The sequence below is a fragment of the Chrysochloris asiatica genome, unplaced genomic scaffold (assembly GCF_000296735.1).
Source record: "Chrysochloris asiatica unplaced genomic scaffold, ChrAsi1.0 scaffold00479, whole genome shotgun sequence".
Lineage (NCBI taxonomy): Eukaryota > Metazoa > Chordata > Mammalia > Afrosoricida > Chrysochloridae > Chrysochloris > Chrysochloris asiatica.
The window spans coordinates 323255-340430 of record NW_006408997.1 but is presented as its reverse complement, the minus strand read 5'-3'; the positions used below and the strand labels follow the sequence as shown (position 1 = coordinate 340430).

Here is a 17176-nt window from a genome sequence, read left to right as displayed (position 1 = left end):
ATGGATGCAGTAGCTCAAAAGAAGGAACAAATCTTTACAGCAAGGATCATTCCCACCCCCTTGATACACAGGGTAGACAGGGATGGGCAACTTGGACATTGGTTACCCAAAATGGGGGGCTACAAAGGCAATAAATGACTGGCTAACAAGCTTTCAAGAGGGAGCCTAGATCCAGAGGGTGCAGAGGAAGGTAGAATCTCCACTGAGCAGTATCCAATCTGTCTGGGCAAGGCTGATGTAAGGACATGGGGATAGGACTCTTATGGTACAGTGTTGCTGACCATGCAGATCTGGTCAGGAGTTCGAGGCCCTGTGGGCCCAAGTGTTGCAGACCATACAGGCTGATGGCTCTGAGGAACAAACTCTAGCAACTTAGCAGACATAGCAAACTGTCTTTCATCTTATTGTTCAGTTATGTTTATTATTAATTTCATACATAAAGCCTTGATATCCACAGATAAATGTAAGAACCTCTCCTAGAGAGAGACTGTAAAAGGTTTCAAAGGTAAAGTTTTTCTCCAAAGGGCTAACTAAAAATAGTTTTGCTATTTCCCAGGTCTTTGTTCTAAGGACAAAAGGGCATCTTCACTAAAGTGTTTCCAGGTGCAGCCTATTCATCTAGGTGCCTTGCTTCTTCCTGCAAACCTGGCCCAGGCAGCCAACACAGCAGGACTCCTTTCAATCCTCCTTTTCCTTCCCCTATTTGAAGCTAAGTGCTAAAAGGTATGTTAATTAAGCTTGAGAAACCACATTGAGGGCCTGGGATTCGAACCTGAGAATGTCTGGAAAATTAAGTATGTAGCTGTACCTTGTCTTAGTCCCTCCCAGCTTGGTGTAATGCTCCTCCCCTAAATAAAACTGGGCGAGGACCGACCCAGGGGTGCATTACAGCTTGGAGGGCATGTTGAACTGCTGACTAGGCATGCGTGGATGACCAGCTAGTAAAGGGAACGTATTGCCCGCATAGCTAAGGTGTTTGCTATGCGAGATCTTACTGCCCTCATGGCTAATATGTTCACCACGCCGGATCTGCCGGACGCCAGTAATGCATCCACTCTGGTTTCGGGGTGTCTTTTTGTCTCTCTCTTTGCGTCTTTGTGTCTCCTCTTTTGCTATCCCTATCGCCGCCAGATATCCCTATCTCGTGAACCAAACACTCATGTTGAGGCCGGTCCCTGACAGTACAGTAGTGAATAATTGTTATTAGGACTGATTGTGAGGGTTGCAAATGTAAAGGTAGATGGTTTATAGCAAAAAAGAGGGGAGTTGTTGACTATGCAGTCCAGCAGCGGAAATTTCTGGGACTATCAAGGGAGAAGAGCAGAGTGAGGGGCCCTATCCAGAGGAACAGTGACACCAGAGATGGAGGCAGTGACAATGACTTTGAGACAGAGCAGCTGGGGACTCTAGACCCAGATAGCAAGAGCGTCTGCGTGCTGATGACAGAGGGGCAGGCTTGTTTGTTTGATCATGCATGGAGGGCAATGAATCGATATACAATAGGATGAAGGTAAAGCTGATGTTCTCCCATGTAAACTATCACATAACTCACAATAAAACATTAAAAAAAAAACACAGCAAAATGACAGCTATCAACTCATACCTATGAATAATTACACTGAATGTAAATGGATTAAATGTACCAGTCAAGAAAAGGGGGGAATAATATTAAGATGATTGGCTGTCTTTTAAATCTTGGTCTTCCTTGCATTATATTATAAAATAGACACTGGAGGGGGAGAGAAAGGAATAGCGAAAAGCATCACCTTAGAAAGCTTGTAAGTCCGTCTTCTGCCTATAACTGATTGTTGTTGTTGTTAAGTGCCGTCAAGTCGGTTCCGACACATAGCGACCCAACAGGGTTTCCGAGGCTGTATATCTTTACGGGAGTAGAAAGCCTCATCTTTCTCCCGCGGAGCAGCTGATAGTTTTGAACTGCTAACCTTGCGGTTCGCAGCCCAATTCATAACCACTACGGAAATGGGGCTACAACGTGCCCAGTGAAGGAGGCTTCCTGTGGAGCCTCAATAATACATAAGACTATAGGTGGAAGCCTGAACCACATACAGATCTCTAGAGATGGGAAATTTCCACTTGAAAGGACAAGCAGACCAACCTGGAGTGGCTAGAAGAACAGAAGATATTTCTTGAAAGAAAGACCTACAGAAAAAATATAAAACAACATAGGTAGACCGACTGTTACTATAAGAACAAGCAACTTGCTTGCCCAGGAAACATCAAGGCAAGTGGTCGGGTCCCCTCACTGCTAACCACCTTCCAAGACTAAGACTCAATGGGAATATACACTGTGATTGGTGACCACGCTTGACACCGATAAGGGGAAGTGAGGGAAAACCAGCAATGAAGCGGTGAGCTAAGCCCTACAACATTCAATAGACTTCTGTGAACCTGGGTGAAGACCTGGTTGGCCAACAGTGTGGCAAGACCTGGGACTCTAGGGCCCAGAGTCAATGACATAGCCACAGAGGAGTAGAGTGGAGAGTGAAGCGTCCAGCTGATAAGAAGAGAGGGCATATGCATAAGAACACCCACACTTGCAGATGTTGTTGTTATTGTTGTTAAGTGCCATCGAGTCGGGTCCGACCCATAGTGACCCTGTACAGGGTTTCCGAGGGTGTAAATCTTTATGGGAGTAGAAAGCCTCATCTTTCTCCTGCGGAGCGGCTGGTAGTTTCGAACCGCTGACCTTAAGGTTCGCAGCCCGATTCGTAGATAATACCCACTTATTGTGGCTTCAGTGACTGGATGATCAGAGCTCAACCAGAAGTAAAAAGAAGAGGAAAAAAAAAAAAAGTATTCTCATACAATTTGATGAACTTGACCTACACCTATGGAAGCAGTAGCTCAAAAGAGGGAACAAGTCCTTACAGCAAGAATCATTCCCACCCCCTCCACATACAGAGTAGACAGGGATGGGCAACTTAGACACTAGCTACCCAAAATGGGGGGTGGAGGGCTACAAAGGCAAGAAGTGACTGGCTTACAAGCTTTCAAGAGGGAACCTAGATCCAGAGGGCCTCCTCCAGGAAGGGAGAATCTCCAGTGAGTAGTATTCAATCTGACTAGGCAGGGCTGATGCAATGAAATGCAGACGGGTCTCTTATGATACAATAGTGAATAATTGTTATCAGGACTGATTGTGAGGGTCAGAAATGTAAAGGTAGACGTTTTATAGCAAGGAGGGGAGTGATTAACTTTTCAGTCTAGGAGCGGAGGTCCCTAGGACCATCAAGGAAGAAGAGCAGAGAGCGGGACCCTACCCAAAGAAGCAGTGATGCCTGAAATGGAGCCAGAGATGATGACATGGAGCAATGGAGCAGCTGGAGACTTTAGATCCAGAGAGGGAGAGCGACTGTGTGCTGAAGACCTGGGGGGTACAGGGGAACGATTGCATGTAGGGGATTGTAACCATGGCAATGAGACGATATACGACAGAATGAATATAAAACTAATGTTCTCCCATGTAAACTATCAACATAATTCACAATAAAACATTTAAGGAAAAAAAAAAAGAAAGAAACAGAGTGTAGCAAAATGGATAATAGAGCAGGATCTTTCATAATGATGTCTACAAGAGGCAATCAAAACAATGGAGACAGCCTAAATGTTCATCGAGAGCACACTATAAGAATGGTTAAATAATAATTGGTACATACAAATAATGGAATACTATGCAACACTGAAGAATAATGATGAATCTGGAGAATACCTCACAATATGGATGAAACTGAAGGACATTATGATGTGAAATCAATCAATCAAAGAAGATAAATATTGTATGAGACCACTGGTATAAAAAGTTAAGAAAAGGTTTTCTTGATAAAAGAAACATTCTATGATGGTTATGTGGAGGGAGTGATTATATATGCATGTTAGAGGGTAGATATTATGTTCACATGGGTGAAGAAACAGACCATATAAAAGAGGAAGGTTGCCAGAGGAAAAATGTAAGTTGTAGGAGACACAGAATACTGTTAAATAATGGTACATGGGGGGGATGGCACTCATTTTAAGGAAGCAAAATAAATGATTTCAGTTGAATGTAAAACTGGTGATCTGCTTTGCAAACCTTCACTCATGTCACAATAAAAAGTTTTTTTTATAAAAAGAGCTATCTTGAAGTACAATGCCTATAAATAATCAAGACCAGTTAATACAACTATTATTCAAATTTACACATCAACCACCAAAGTCAATGATGAATAAATTGAAGAATTCTACAACTTCTTCAATCTCAAATCGATCAAACATGCAATCAAGATACACTGATAATTACTGGAGATTGGATTGTGAAAGCTGGAAACAAAGAGGAAGGATTGAGAATTGGAAATATGGCCTTGTTGTTGCAAGACCAACAACATAGTCATTGCAAATACATTTTTTTCAACATCATAAATGGTGCCTATCCACATGGACAAATAGACACATACCCATACATGATGGAGGTAAAGTGAATGTGCCACAGTGTTAACAATAGACAATATCAACACTAAAGGTATTTGGGCGTTCATTTTAATAGACATTCAGATAGTCTCTTGTTATGAAGTATCAAGTTGGTTCTGTCTCACAGTAACACTATATATAGGGTTTCTGAGGAACGGCTGATAGGTTTGAATCACTGACCTTGTGGTTAGCAGTCTGGTGCTTATCCTACAGCACACACCAGGACTCCTGTATAGGATTTCTGAGGAGCACTGGTGGGTTTGAAACGCTGATCTTGTGGTTAGAAGTCCAGTGCCTATTCTACAGCGTCACACCAGAACTCTCAAAATATGAATGTACACAATGAAAAGGAAAGGGTGTCTTCATAATGCTAAACTGTGTTTTATTGAAAACAAGAGTTTTCAATATAAGATGGAACAAGTCAAGTGCTTTAACAATCTTTATGTTCAGTCTTTTTCTCTCTCTCCTTACTATGATTTGGGTGAAAGTTTACAGCAAATTGGTTTTCCACTCAATAATTGATACACTTTATGTTTTGTGACACTGATTACAGTCCCCACAACATAAAAACACTCTTTCCACTTCCTCCCTGCAGTTTGTTTCTATTCATCCTTCTTTCCTATCTCTTCCTGACTTCTGAGCATTATTCTTGGGTCAATGCTGCCGTTTTCATCTCATATGGTTGATTGGTTTAAAGAGGATATATCTCCCAGGTGTCATGTTCACTTTACAGGTCTGTCTAGTATTTGGTTGAAAACAGAGCCATAATGGGTGAGTTCAGTTCTAGGATTGAAAGGTGACTAGCGACCTTAGTTTTGGAGGTTCCACAGCCTCTATCAGACCAGTAATCCTGGTCTTTTTTGTGATTCAAAATTTTGCTCCATGTTTTTTTCCCACTATATTCAGGACTTTCTATGGTGCTCGTTTTTAAAACAGTCAGTAGTACTAGCCAAACACCATCTAGTTCTGGCCTCAGAGTCAACAAGACTGAGGTCATGTGGTCAATTAGTCCTTTGGACTGATTATTAGCATGAGTCTTTAATTTTCTTCACTCTTTGCTTAGATGGGTAGAGCTTAATAGCTACATATTATTACATGGGCATTCACATACTGTTTTACTTTTTTATTACTTTTATGCTATTGAATATAAAAAAATTACAACATATCTGTACTATTAAATACTTTCTATTTTCCAAAGGGTTACATTCATAAGTACTTTGGATTTGTTTATTTTCTTTCCTTTTTTTCAGATTTAGAAATAAATGTCAACTGAGATCTGTATATGACAGTGCTGCACACTATACACCAAAACAATTTTCCGCTTCTATAGGACCATATGGAGTCCTGGTGTGGCACTGCAGGTTAACATACTGGGCTGCAAAGTCAGATTGAACCACAAGATCAGAGGTTCAAGCTCATCAGCTGCTCCTTGGAAAACCTTACACAAGTTGGTTTGAGTCGGAACCGATTCCACAGCACTTCACAACAACAACAATAGAACCATATGGACTTTATATTTGGGGAGGGGTAGGTAAGGGGGAGGCACTTTCTGCAAAGACAACTGCTATGGATTGAACTGTTTCTCCCAAAATATGTTGTGAAATCTAACCTTTGAGAATGAATTTTCTATGCTATGTTAACCACAAATCAGGATTAGTGTAGGGTGCATCTTGGATCAATGTCTTTTGAGGTAGAAAAGAGATTAAACAAGGAAGCTATGGAGTAGTGATGGGGTAAGATAGTTGTCAGGGCATATGGAGATTTCCAAGGAACCAGAAAGTAGAAGCTGAAGAGACAAGGATCTTCCTTCAGAGCCAACAGAAAAAGAAAGTCTTACCCCTAGAACTGGCACTCTGAACTGGGACTTGAAGTTACCTAAACTGTGAGAAAGTAACTTTGTTTATTAAACCCATTAACTTGTAGTTATTTCTGCTATAGGAGCACTTGATAACTAAGACAGTAACCATAAATAAAAGTGTAATATTCAAGAATATGCAAGCACAACTGGTCTGTATTTGCCTGGAGCAACAGGGAAAGGAAAGTCAAAAATAGAAAGAAGAAATAGAATGTGTGGCCAATTGCCTCTATAAACAAATGATTCCTTTGTCATGACACCAGAACTGGATGGTGCCAGACTATAATTACTAAACATTTTGAGCAAAGATTCTAGAAAAGAATTCTGATCAAAAGGGGAGACATATAGAACAGAATTTCAAAATCTCATATAATTCAGTTTCTGTAGCCAATGTAGCTGGATGAATCCCAAAACAGCTGTCCTGGGATAATCTTCAAACATTAAACCAAAAATATCCCCTGAAGTCTTCTTAAAATTAAACAATAATTTATCTTAATTAGTAAAGAATGTTTGCATTATGCTCATTCAAGAACCATAATATGGGATCAAAAGTAACTCAAAAGATCAGATAGAAAAGGGGAAGTGAATTTATACTAACTGGAGGGCGAACAATTCAGAAAACTGGTTGAGCATGGTTACACAACTTGAAGTATGAAATCAATGTCACTTAACTGTACATGTAGGTACTGTTGAACTAATGTATGTACTGTTGTATGGATTATCAACAAAAAAATAAATCACAAATTCAGAATGAGATTTTACCTGTGTTTATCTTCAAAGAACTGGTGGTCAATCCTTGCATCTCCTTTGGATTGAGTGGAGAGGAGAGCATCCACTTTCATTACTAAGTCACTTGCCCTAAAAAACAGGGTTAGAGAAATTACAGTATCTCTTTAACCAAAAGTTTTTCCAATCACTGTTAAACATAAAATTATAATCGCCCAAATACTATATACTGACAAGATAGTGTGAAGAAAGCACAGAAGAAAGGCATTGATTGTACTGATAAGCATGAGATGTAGCAATGATCTCCTAAGTGATTCATTTTATACCTTAGGAGAGCTTCCAATTTCCCTTTGTGAAAGAAATACCACCTGCTTTGCATGACTTCTGTAAATATTAGATTGAAATAACATATAAACCGCTCAGGGCTTGGCCCCAAATAGGCTGTCAGTTAAGGATTATTTACATTCACCTCATCCTCTTTTAAATAACTTTATTATATCTCACGATTATTAGAATATTAAATTACTGGAATAGCATTCAGAAGGGAAAAAAAAGAATATAAAGGTAACAACTAAGGTTATACCCAATACCATCATCAAGAAATAATCACAGATAACATTTAGAAGCATGATTTTGTATTTTTAATATATGTAAAAAATGGTATCATTAACAACATATTATAAACATTATTTTTTAAGGTTAATCAATATAGGAATACATCAACATTTTTAATGAGTGTACATATTATATTTATGGGTATATTGTACTCTATTAAACCAACAAGCTATTGGATATCTAGGTTGTTTCTAATTTCATCATTAAAATCAATACTGCAGTAAACAACTTAGAAAAGCATTTTTTCCTTCCTCACCTCTCCCAAAGATGAATTTTAACTAAGATCTTCAAATAAATCATAAGGCAGAAAAAAAAATCCGTTAATCTGTTGAATCAAGGACTAGTTTTATGTAAGAGTTCTTTAAAAAGCACTTTTAAATACACTTAAACCAGAATCAAACCCACACATTTTCTCACTGAACCCAAACAACAATATCAAATTACCTCTTTTAGTTCAATTTTTCGTGCTAACTCCAAATACATATAATATAGTCTTGTGAAATTTCACTGCACAGCCACAAAACATTTCAAGGTATGCCTAGTTTGTTACATGGACTAAGGTGATCAAGCCAACAAGAGACTCCTTAAGGTCTCATGAAGTACCATGGTGCACATTACCTCTATAAACAAATGATGCCTTTGTCATGAGACCAAGGAATCACTGACATCTTCAGATAACTATAAAACAGCTTCATGCTATAGACCTGAGTCAAGAAAGTAAGCTGTGGTTTTAGTACAAGGGTCATTCACAAGTTGGAGAGCTCTTTAACTAGTGAAAACTGAAGAAGGCAAAGTAATTCTGAGAACCGAATAGATTCAACATCAATCTTTTGGCAGCTCTGAGGCTACCTTATTTCCCTAAATTCATCCAGGACAGACCCAAAGCCATTTCTGGTTGGTTAAGAGGCAAGTCTTTGAAGGTACAGTCTGGTACAGAGTCCAAGTGGTTCCCAAAAGCCTCCAAAGAAAGAGGAGGCAAATTGAAGGTATACCACACCAAGGCCATGCCCTGTGACAAGACTGCTTTAAGTCATACAGAACTGTCAGCTTGCATCAAGGGAGTATTTTATAAGCCAGAACAAGGAGCATCACTTATGCACTGAGATAGGAGGAATCATCTTTATAACTCAGTATTAACAAAGGTGAAAAGAGATGGGTTGTTATATTCCACAAGACTTGGCAGCTATTGAAGCTAGGACTTCAGTGAGACATGTCTAATGGAAACTCACTGTAGCATTGCTGTTGCTGTCGCTGTTAAGTGCTGTTGAGTCAATTCTGACTCACAGTGATCATGTACAGGATATTTGAGGAGTGGCTGGTGAATTTGAACTACCGACCTTGCGGTAGTAACAACTTTGTAGTCCAGTGCGTTATCCCACGCCGTCACACTGTAGCATAATGATATATTTTTAAAAATGAAGGAAAACCCCAGAAGTTTTTGTATATTCATGCAATGGCCCAGTGAAACTATTTTCTTCCATTAAGAGAAACTGTTGTTGTTGTTAAGTGCTGTGGAGTTGGTTTCAACTCATAGCGAAATAAGTCATTAAAATTCATTGTTGTTGCTGTTAAGTACCATCAATTCCGACCCATAGCAATCTGTACAGGGTTTCTGAAGAGCAGCTGGTGAATTTGTACTGCCGACCTTGTGGTTTGCAGTGCAGTGTTTATTCTATAGTACCCTACCATAAGTCCACAAATTTGACTAGCCAATAATAAAACTATAATAATAATAATAATAATAAATCAATAATAACCAACTCATTATAATCTTTGGAGTAAGGAAAAGAAGCAGCTCTTTATTATGAAATTGTAAATAAAGGAGAGGAAGCACAGAACCCTCCTTTCCATTACTGTACAAAATAAAACTAAAGGATAATTGAATTGGTGTTAAGGGAAAGTATCACTTTACAAAAATATTCCAAATCATAAACTAGCTCCTCTGCTTTTGCATGTGCTTAAAAATTTTTATACTAAAAAGTTTAAAAAAGAGATGAGGGGCGATTCTAATTCAGTTCTTTAAATATCATTCCATGAAGTAAATTAGCTTGTTTCAATTGAAGAGCACTATTATATCTTAATACTGGAAGAAGATCACCTTAGAATAGGTTGTTCTTGCTGTTAATCGCCACTGAGTCAGTTGCGACCCACAGCAATCCTCTACCAGGGTTCCCCAGGAGTGGCTGGTGAACTTGAACTGCTGACCTTGCAGTTCAAACTGACTTTTAAGTCCAGCACACTAACCCTCAGCGCCACGCCAGGATTCCTCAGAATAGGTAACATATACAAATAATATATTTTCCTAACTTTGCCTCTGTGGAATGTACATTTTAGTCCTTATGTCAAGAACCAAGTAACTCCTTCCACAGCAACACTTACACATCTTCTTCTACTCGAAGCTGTTGAATATGCGATTTTATTTTCTGTCCTGAAGTTTTTAGTATGATATTTTCTAGGAGGTGGAAATCATCTTGATTAAACAGTTCACTATCCTCCAGTGGCCCAATAATCTGGGAAGAAAAGAAGAACAAGGTGTTCAGTGCTAGAAAACAATCTGTAATCAGCAAACTACCAAGGCTGTCCTCAGCTGTCTTATAAATTAAAAATAGAATTCAAACAACTCATGCAGTTATTAGTTTACTTTTTACTTCCTCAATTATAATTCAAACCTTTTTTACATTTGTTTTACAGTAAAAGTAAATTCTGAAATTAAAACAAAACAGAAGCATTTAAATTAAATTGCACTAAATATAAATACACCAAAATAAAGATGCAGTAGTAAATATCAGAAAAATTTCCCCATGTACTAAGAGTCTAAAGTTTGGTAAGCTCACCGTAACCTAATTTTAGTGCCTGCTGATATTTATGAAACATTGTAAAACTAAACTTATTTAGGTCTTACAAACTACACAAACTATAAAGTAAACTTGTGAGGACATAGTTCCACAGGGACAAGTACTTTATATATTAAAGATCTTGCTGTTTTATGTAGCGAGAGCAACCACATTCTCACTACCTTACACAACTGTTGTGCTTGTGGGCCACCTAGTAGGTTCTGACTCACAGCGACCATGTATAGGGTTTCTGAGGCTGTAACCTTTTATGGAGAAGAAAGTTTCACCTTTCTCCCATGAAGTGACAGGTACATTTGAACTACTGACCTTGCAGTTAGCAGTTCAATTTGTAATTTACTATGCTACCAAGGCTCAGTAAAACACAGAAAAACAGCAAGAATGTTTCACTAGAAACTTTTAAGTTAAAAAGCATATTTTCTTTGAAATAAGGGGGCAAGAAATTATCAGCAGCATTTCATAACCCCTAATCACCTTTGGAAAAAGAATGGCTGTTTGAAGAGTTTACTAGTTTCAGAACAGAATTATGCAAGAGTTTTCACTGATTTAACTTGATGTCAACCTTGTCTCAAGACAAAATTCTCACCCTTCCATTGCTGATCACTGCTCTTTGTCCCTTCTTCAGCTTCAGAACATCCCTGCAGTACATGGTATGAGACAAAATGAAATCCATTTTGGAAGACTCAAAGACCTCTTTAAAAAGACTGAAATCCATGCCCTAGGAAAGTAATTGTTATTAAGGAAAGGTAATTGTTATTAAGCATGCCATATAAATGGATAATCATAATGAATAAATTATAGAATGTTCTTTTGGTGGAAAGTAGTAACTAATTTTAATAATTAATATTATGATGTCTCAATCTCAATGATCAAATCTCCTTCCACATCTTCCCTCAACCCCCACCAGGTATCTACTTTTCCTTTCCCTAAAATAATACATTATTCTTTATGATATCTTTATTCTGCATTTCAAAGTCTTACTAATTTTGTTTCAATTGACGGTATTTTTCTAATCAAAACTTTAAGTATTCTCATCATTTTATAAGAAAAATTTTAATATTACAATGCTATTTCATATTTGGAAAACATTAGCACTTAAGACTCTAACTTATAAGTGACTAAAATCTGGTTTTTGTCCTATAGAGAAATCATATATTGCCTGTCTCTTAAACACATTGCAAAAAAATGGCTTTGGGTTTAAAAAATACAGACTTACACCAGGCCCATCTTGAAACTTAACAAGTTTAAAAGTAATAAAGGAACTACAGCAAACTGCTATTTTATTTAAAAGTTCTTCCAAATTTTTTTTTTTTTTAAGTTCTCTTAGACGAAAACAAAACTCACAAATAGATGTGATCATACACAGGACCCCTCAGCCCTGTGGAGTGACTACCAGGATAACAACAGACTGGTAACACTTGAGGAAAAGCATACTTACTCCGACAGAGAATGCTGTGATATCAGCCCCTGTGGCCAGGGACACTGCAGTCTCCTCCTTGGCCATTTTGGTGATGAAGTTCTTAGCAGAGTTTGAGGTCTGTGTTTGGAGGGCTGCCCAGATTGCTCTGGAGATCTGCGTGTTCTCATAACTTATATCTTCACTAGGATTATTTATGATGCTTAGCCTCACATTGTTACTGGATTTCTATGGACAAAATGGCAATTAAAAATCTTATGGTAATCTTCACTCAATTCACAATAAAAAGTTTTTAAAAAAATTACATGGTAGTGTTCTGAACTTACACTATTAACATTAATCAAATCCCATTAAATAAAGACTTCCTTAAAAGTCTTCAGAATTTCTCTTCTGCATACAGAATAAAATTCAAATGCCAAACTAAGTATTCAAAATCCTATATGAGGTGGCTCTGACCAACTTTTCCAACCTCATTTCTGACCATCCTTGTAAATATAGCTACATTACAGGCCATCAGAGTCATATCAAATTTTGTTTTCTCCTAATATATCAATCTTTTCATTGGAACATCCACCCAGACAACATCCCAGTTTTACTTTCTGAAGTTCCGAATATACTTTTTGTTGTTGTTGTTGTTAAGTGTTCCAACTCATTGAGCCTGTATAGGGCTTCAGAGGAGGAGGCTGGTGAGTTTGAACTGCCAGTCTTGCGGTTCAAACCAACCTTGCAGTTCGGTGCATTATGCTGCAGCCCCATACCAGGACTTCAAATATACTTTTAGAGGTACTAAATAAATTGCTAAGGCCCTTTCAGACTCCCAGTAAAAATTAACCTCGCCATACGAAACCATGTGGAAGAAGGTATTTGGGATTAATACAACAAAAAAAGCATCAAGAAAATGTGTAACATATATTCATACTTATTGCATTAAAAGACATGTATGAGAATATTCACGGCAGCATTCCTCTTAATAATTTAAGAATTAGAAACAAGCCAATTATTTGTCAAATTAATTAAAGTCACAAGGAAATAAAACTTCATGGTATAGCCATATAATAGAACAACACTACTGGTGTGGCGCTGTAGGATAAGCATAAGTAACCTCAAGGTTGGTGGTTTAAACCCCACCAGCCACTCCTGGAAACCCTATACAGGGTCACTTTGAGTTGGAATTGATTTGCTGGCACTAAACAACAACACAATGACAAAGAAACAGAAAAGAACATTACTATTTTCTACACTATGGATGAGTCTCATAAAATACTAAGTACAGATACCACACACAAAAGAATATATACTGGAAGACTCTGTTTAAGTAAAATTGATATATAGGCAAAACTATTCAGTAAGGTAAGAAGGGCAAGAGGATAGTGATTGTGGGTACATCCAGTGTAAAGCTTCTGGAAATACAATACTTCTCTATTTCTTGACCTGAGTGGCAATCACATGAGTTTTTACATTTTGAAACACTATACTTCTTTATGCCTATATTTTACTTCAATTAAAATATTTATCTTAAAAATTGAGTTATCCTACTTTACCATTTATCACTCTGCATTAGAATGCGTTATACATACCTGCATGGACCATACATGGTGTGGTGCTGAGGATCAACCACAAGGTCGACAGTTCAAATCCACCAGCTGCTCCTTCCAAACCCTACACAGTGTCTCACTATGATTCAGAATCGACTCAACAACATATATGCCCTAGTGGCACAGTGGTTAAGGTTATTGACTGATAATCAAAAGGTTGAAAGTTTAAACCTATCAGCTACTCTGTGGGAGAAAAATGCGACAGTCTGCTTCACCAAATATTAGAAACCCATGGGGTAGCTCTACTCTATCCTCTAGGGTGCCTATGAGTCAAAATTGACTCAATGGCAGTGGATTTAGGTTTGGTATACATTATCTTTTAATTCCATTTTTCTAACAAATCTTTTGAAGTCGCCTGGTATATCTATCATACTCCTGGTGTGGTGCTGTACAATAAGCACTGGACTGCGAACCTCAAATTTGACAGTTCAAACCTTCAAGCTGCTCCTTGGAAAATCTACACAGGTCAGCTATGAGTTGGAACCAACTCAACATTTAACAACCACCACCACTAAAACAGTAACTTTCATTTGGGTTGTACAGATATTCAGTGCTTTAAGAAACTGAAATCACCTAGATATATCCTTATTTCAGTGAAGCTTCCTAGGCCACAATGTGGAAAAGTGTATTGTGAGATCTGGATGAAGATCCAATTTGAAACAGCTCAGAAAATAGACATCTAATATTCTCTGACAGTGCAACTCTCTGTAAGAATGAAACTTTCAACCATTCACTGCCATTCACTCAAATCCTGCTTTTATGTGAAGTGTATTTTTCAGAGCCTTTTGATGTGTATTCATCGACATACCCAGATCTATTTCTATATGAAAGCACATCCATTTGCTTATATGGTATTTTTCCCACATCAGGCCTCACTCTATATAAGGACTCATACACAGTTTACAACTGTAGCAAGAATATAAGCAGTCACATAATAAAACCTTGTCTATGATGAGATCTCACTGTTTTTTAAAAAAATCTAGTCTCTTAAAGTCAAAATACTGAAATCTCTTCTTGATTTTCTTAGTAGTAGGCAGATTTCTGAAGAAAAATTGATACTTTCTCATAAGTATTAAGGACATATGACGGCCATCTCCCCACTAGACCAATTACATAATATAACTATACCCTCAAATGAAAATACTATGCAGTTATATACACTTGCCTGATGTTTGATAGCATCATATAATAACTGTCTTCCAGAAGGCCTATCAAAATCCCCAACAATCCAAAAAGTTATTGGCCTAATAAAAGAATCATCTGTAGGAAAAGAAAAACATAAGTTGGAGGGGGAAAAAAAGGGATAATCTAGTACCCAACATTCTTATTATGTCAAATGATTTCTGAAAACATGCAAAAATATAAGAAAATGACAAGTTTAGTAACGATACAAAGAAAAAGTCATGAAAATTTTATGTAAGAATTAAAGTTGAGCAGCCTTCTGTGTGATTTGATTACAAACTAGGAACATGCATTGATTAATTCTATTTCTGGTTTTGGTATCCATTAGCATGTAAAGTACAAAAGTCTTTAAACATGTAAGTAACATATTATATACCTACTCCTCACTTATTGGTTATCTCATTATCTGACATTTCTCAATTATGATAATATTTACATGTAGCAATTAGAAAATTTGAGGTACTAGGTAAAGACTAACACTGGCAGTGAAGGTTAAGGTTATGTGCCAACTTGGCTGGGCCATTACCGTCAGTGGCTTGGCAGCTATGTAATCTGGGAGTTATGCAGTGATGTAATTTGGCAGATATGTAATGAGGTAATCATTTTTCATTTTCACATAATGTCAATTTTTTAATAATAAGCAGATCTTTGAAATGTGACCATGTTGATAAGTGAGAAGTGGGTACAACAATTTTCAATCCTAATAGTTTGTAACCTGATAAAACACAATTCTTTACAAAGCTTTATCTGCATTGATAAAGTCATTGGAACTCACAGGTTCCAGAAATATTATAATAAAATACTATATAATTCTGAATTATAATGGTTTCTGAAACCACATAAGATAATTAAAATTTTAAGTTACCATAGATTTCCTTGGAGGACATTCCTGGGCAAAAATAGAGGAAAAAGAGCAAAAGAGAAAAAAATATCATTGTTTTAACTAATGCCTACTATTAGAGTCCAAGCTCTAATTATTGAAGATAATAACATGACCTATGTGTCTTTCTCTTAACTCCCATACTTGAAACAGATTTTTTAAAAAGCAGAAGCTCCCACATCACCATAGAGATTTTGTTCTGAGGGACAACTGTCTATACTTATGTATATTTGGGAAATCAAAATTTTTTTTCTGGGAGTGGAATACAGAAAGGATTTGCCAAGCACTGTAAATGATAGTCAGTTCTCTGAAAGGGCAATTAAGTATGACTAATCTGAAAATAATCTGTCCCCAATTAAAAGGGCAACATTTTATATAACGTTAAGTCTAATAAAATACTACATAAAAACAAGTTTAAAAACATACAAAGCTTTCTAGAACTAAGTTTATCATATGAACAATCTTTTTACCTAATGTCAAAGATGCAAGCCCAATCAATTTTTAAATTATTAACCCATTTTAACTCCATATCTTTCCTTTGAGCCACAAAAGCTTTTCCTCTTAGATTTTAATATGTAATATAATATTTATAAAAGGAACACTGGTATTTTTAAACATATACAAAGAATTAAATTTTAGAAAGGTATTTACTAGGCTTACTGCATTATAAGAAAAAATAAAATTATGAATTCTCCTTCTCAACAGACACTAAAGGTAAAATTACTGAAAAAATTTTAAATGATAAATCTAAAGTATGGCTAAAATGGATTACCTTTCTTTGTCAGATAGTTCATACTATTGGCTACAGCAGCAGTTTTGCCTTGAGAATCCAAGACAGTAAATCTAGCATAATCATCCACAAAGAAGTTATCTGAAAAATTAAAATAGATTTATAACTAATTTATCTCAGTTCAATTCAATGTTATCATACCATAATATTTATAAAATACATATAACAAATAATATAACAACTTGTTATTATCTTCACAGAAAATAAGGGTCATTTTTTCATTTTAGAGCACTGAACTGCTAACCACAAGGTTGGCAGTTCAAATCCACAAGTTGGTCCTCAAAATCCCTACACAGAGTTGCTATGAGGCAGAATAGACATGGGGACACTAGACTAAACAACAACATTCTTTGCTTAGTGCCCAAGGGCAATGTGCTTATTATTCAACATTTCCCCTGGAATTGCTAAAGTCCCAGTCTATCAAGCCATTCCCTTGCATTAAACAATACCCAGCAATCTTTTCCTATGAAATAAATGGTCTCCAGTCTAGAATCATAAACCTTTTGGTCCCAGAAATCTCTATATCGGTATGTGGTACTTGTTGTTGTTGTTAAGTGTTGTCAAGTCGATTCCGACCCATAGCAACCCTGTATAGGATTTCCAAGGAGCAGCTGGTGAGCCTGAACCACCGACCTTGCAGATCAAATGACTTTGCAGTCTGACACATTAGTCCACAGTGTCACACCTTGTTGCTGTTGTCAGGTGCCGTTGAGTCGGAACCGACTCATAGTGACCCCATTCTCAGCAGAACGAAACAATGTCCGATCCTGGGACATCCTCACTACCGCTGCCACACTTGA

At 37.2% G+C, this 17176-nt stretch overlaps 1 protein-coding gene across 1 annotated transcript in view; it reads right to left on the bottom strand.

Moving 5' to 3' along the window:
* UGGT1 (UDP-glucose glycoprotein glucosyltransferase 1) overlaps positions 1-17176 on the bottom strand; it is a 311128-nt gene that overhangs the window by 102508 nt on the left and 191444 nt on the right. The window contains exons 20-26 of the mRNA XM_006877319.1: positions 16359-16457; positions 15572-15595; positions 14690-14784; positions 11951-12157; positions 11099-11230; positions 10040-10170; positions 7082-7177 (exon numbers count right to left, since the gene is read on the bottom strand). Of these exons, the coding sequence (XP_006877381.1) occupies positions 7082-7177; positions 10040-10170; positions 11099-11230; positions 11951-12157; positions 14690-14784; positions 15572-15595; positions 16359-16457 (784 nt within the window). The remainder of the gene's footprint in view (positions 1-7081; positions 7178-10039; positions 10171-11098; positions 11231-11950; positions 12158-14689; positions 14785-15571; positions 15596-16358; positions 16458-17176) is intronic.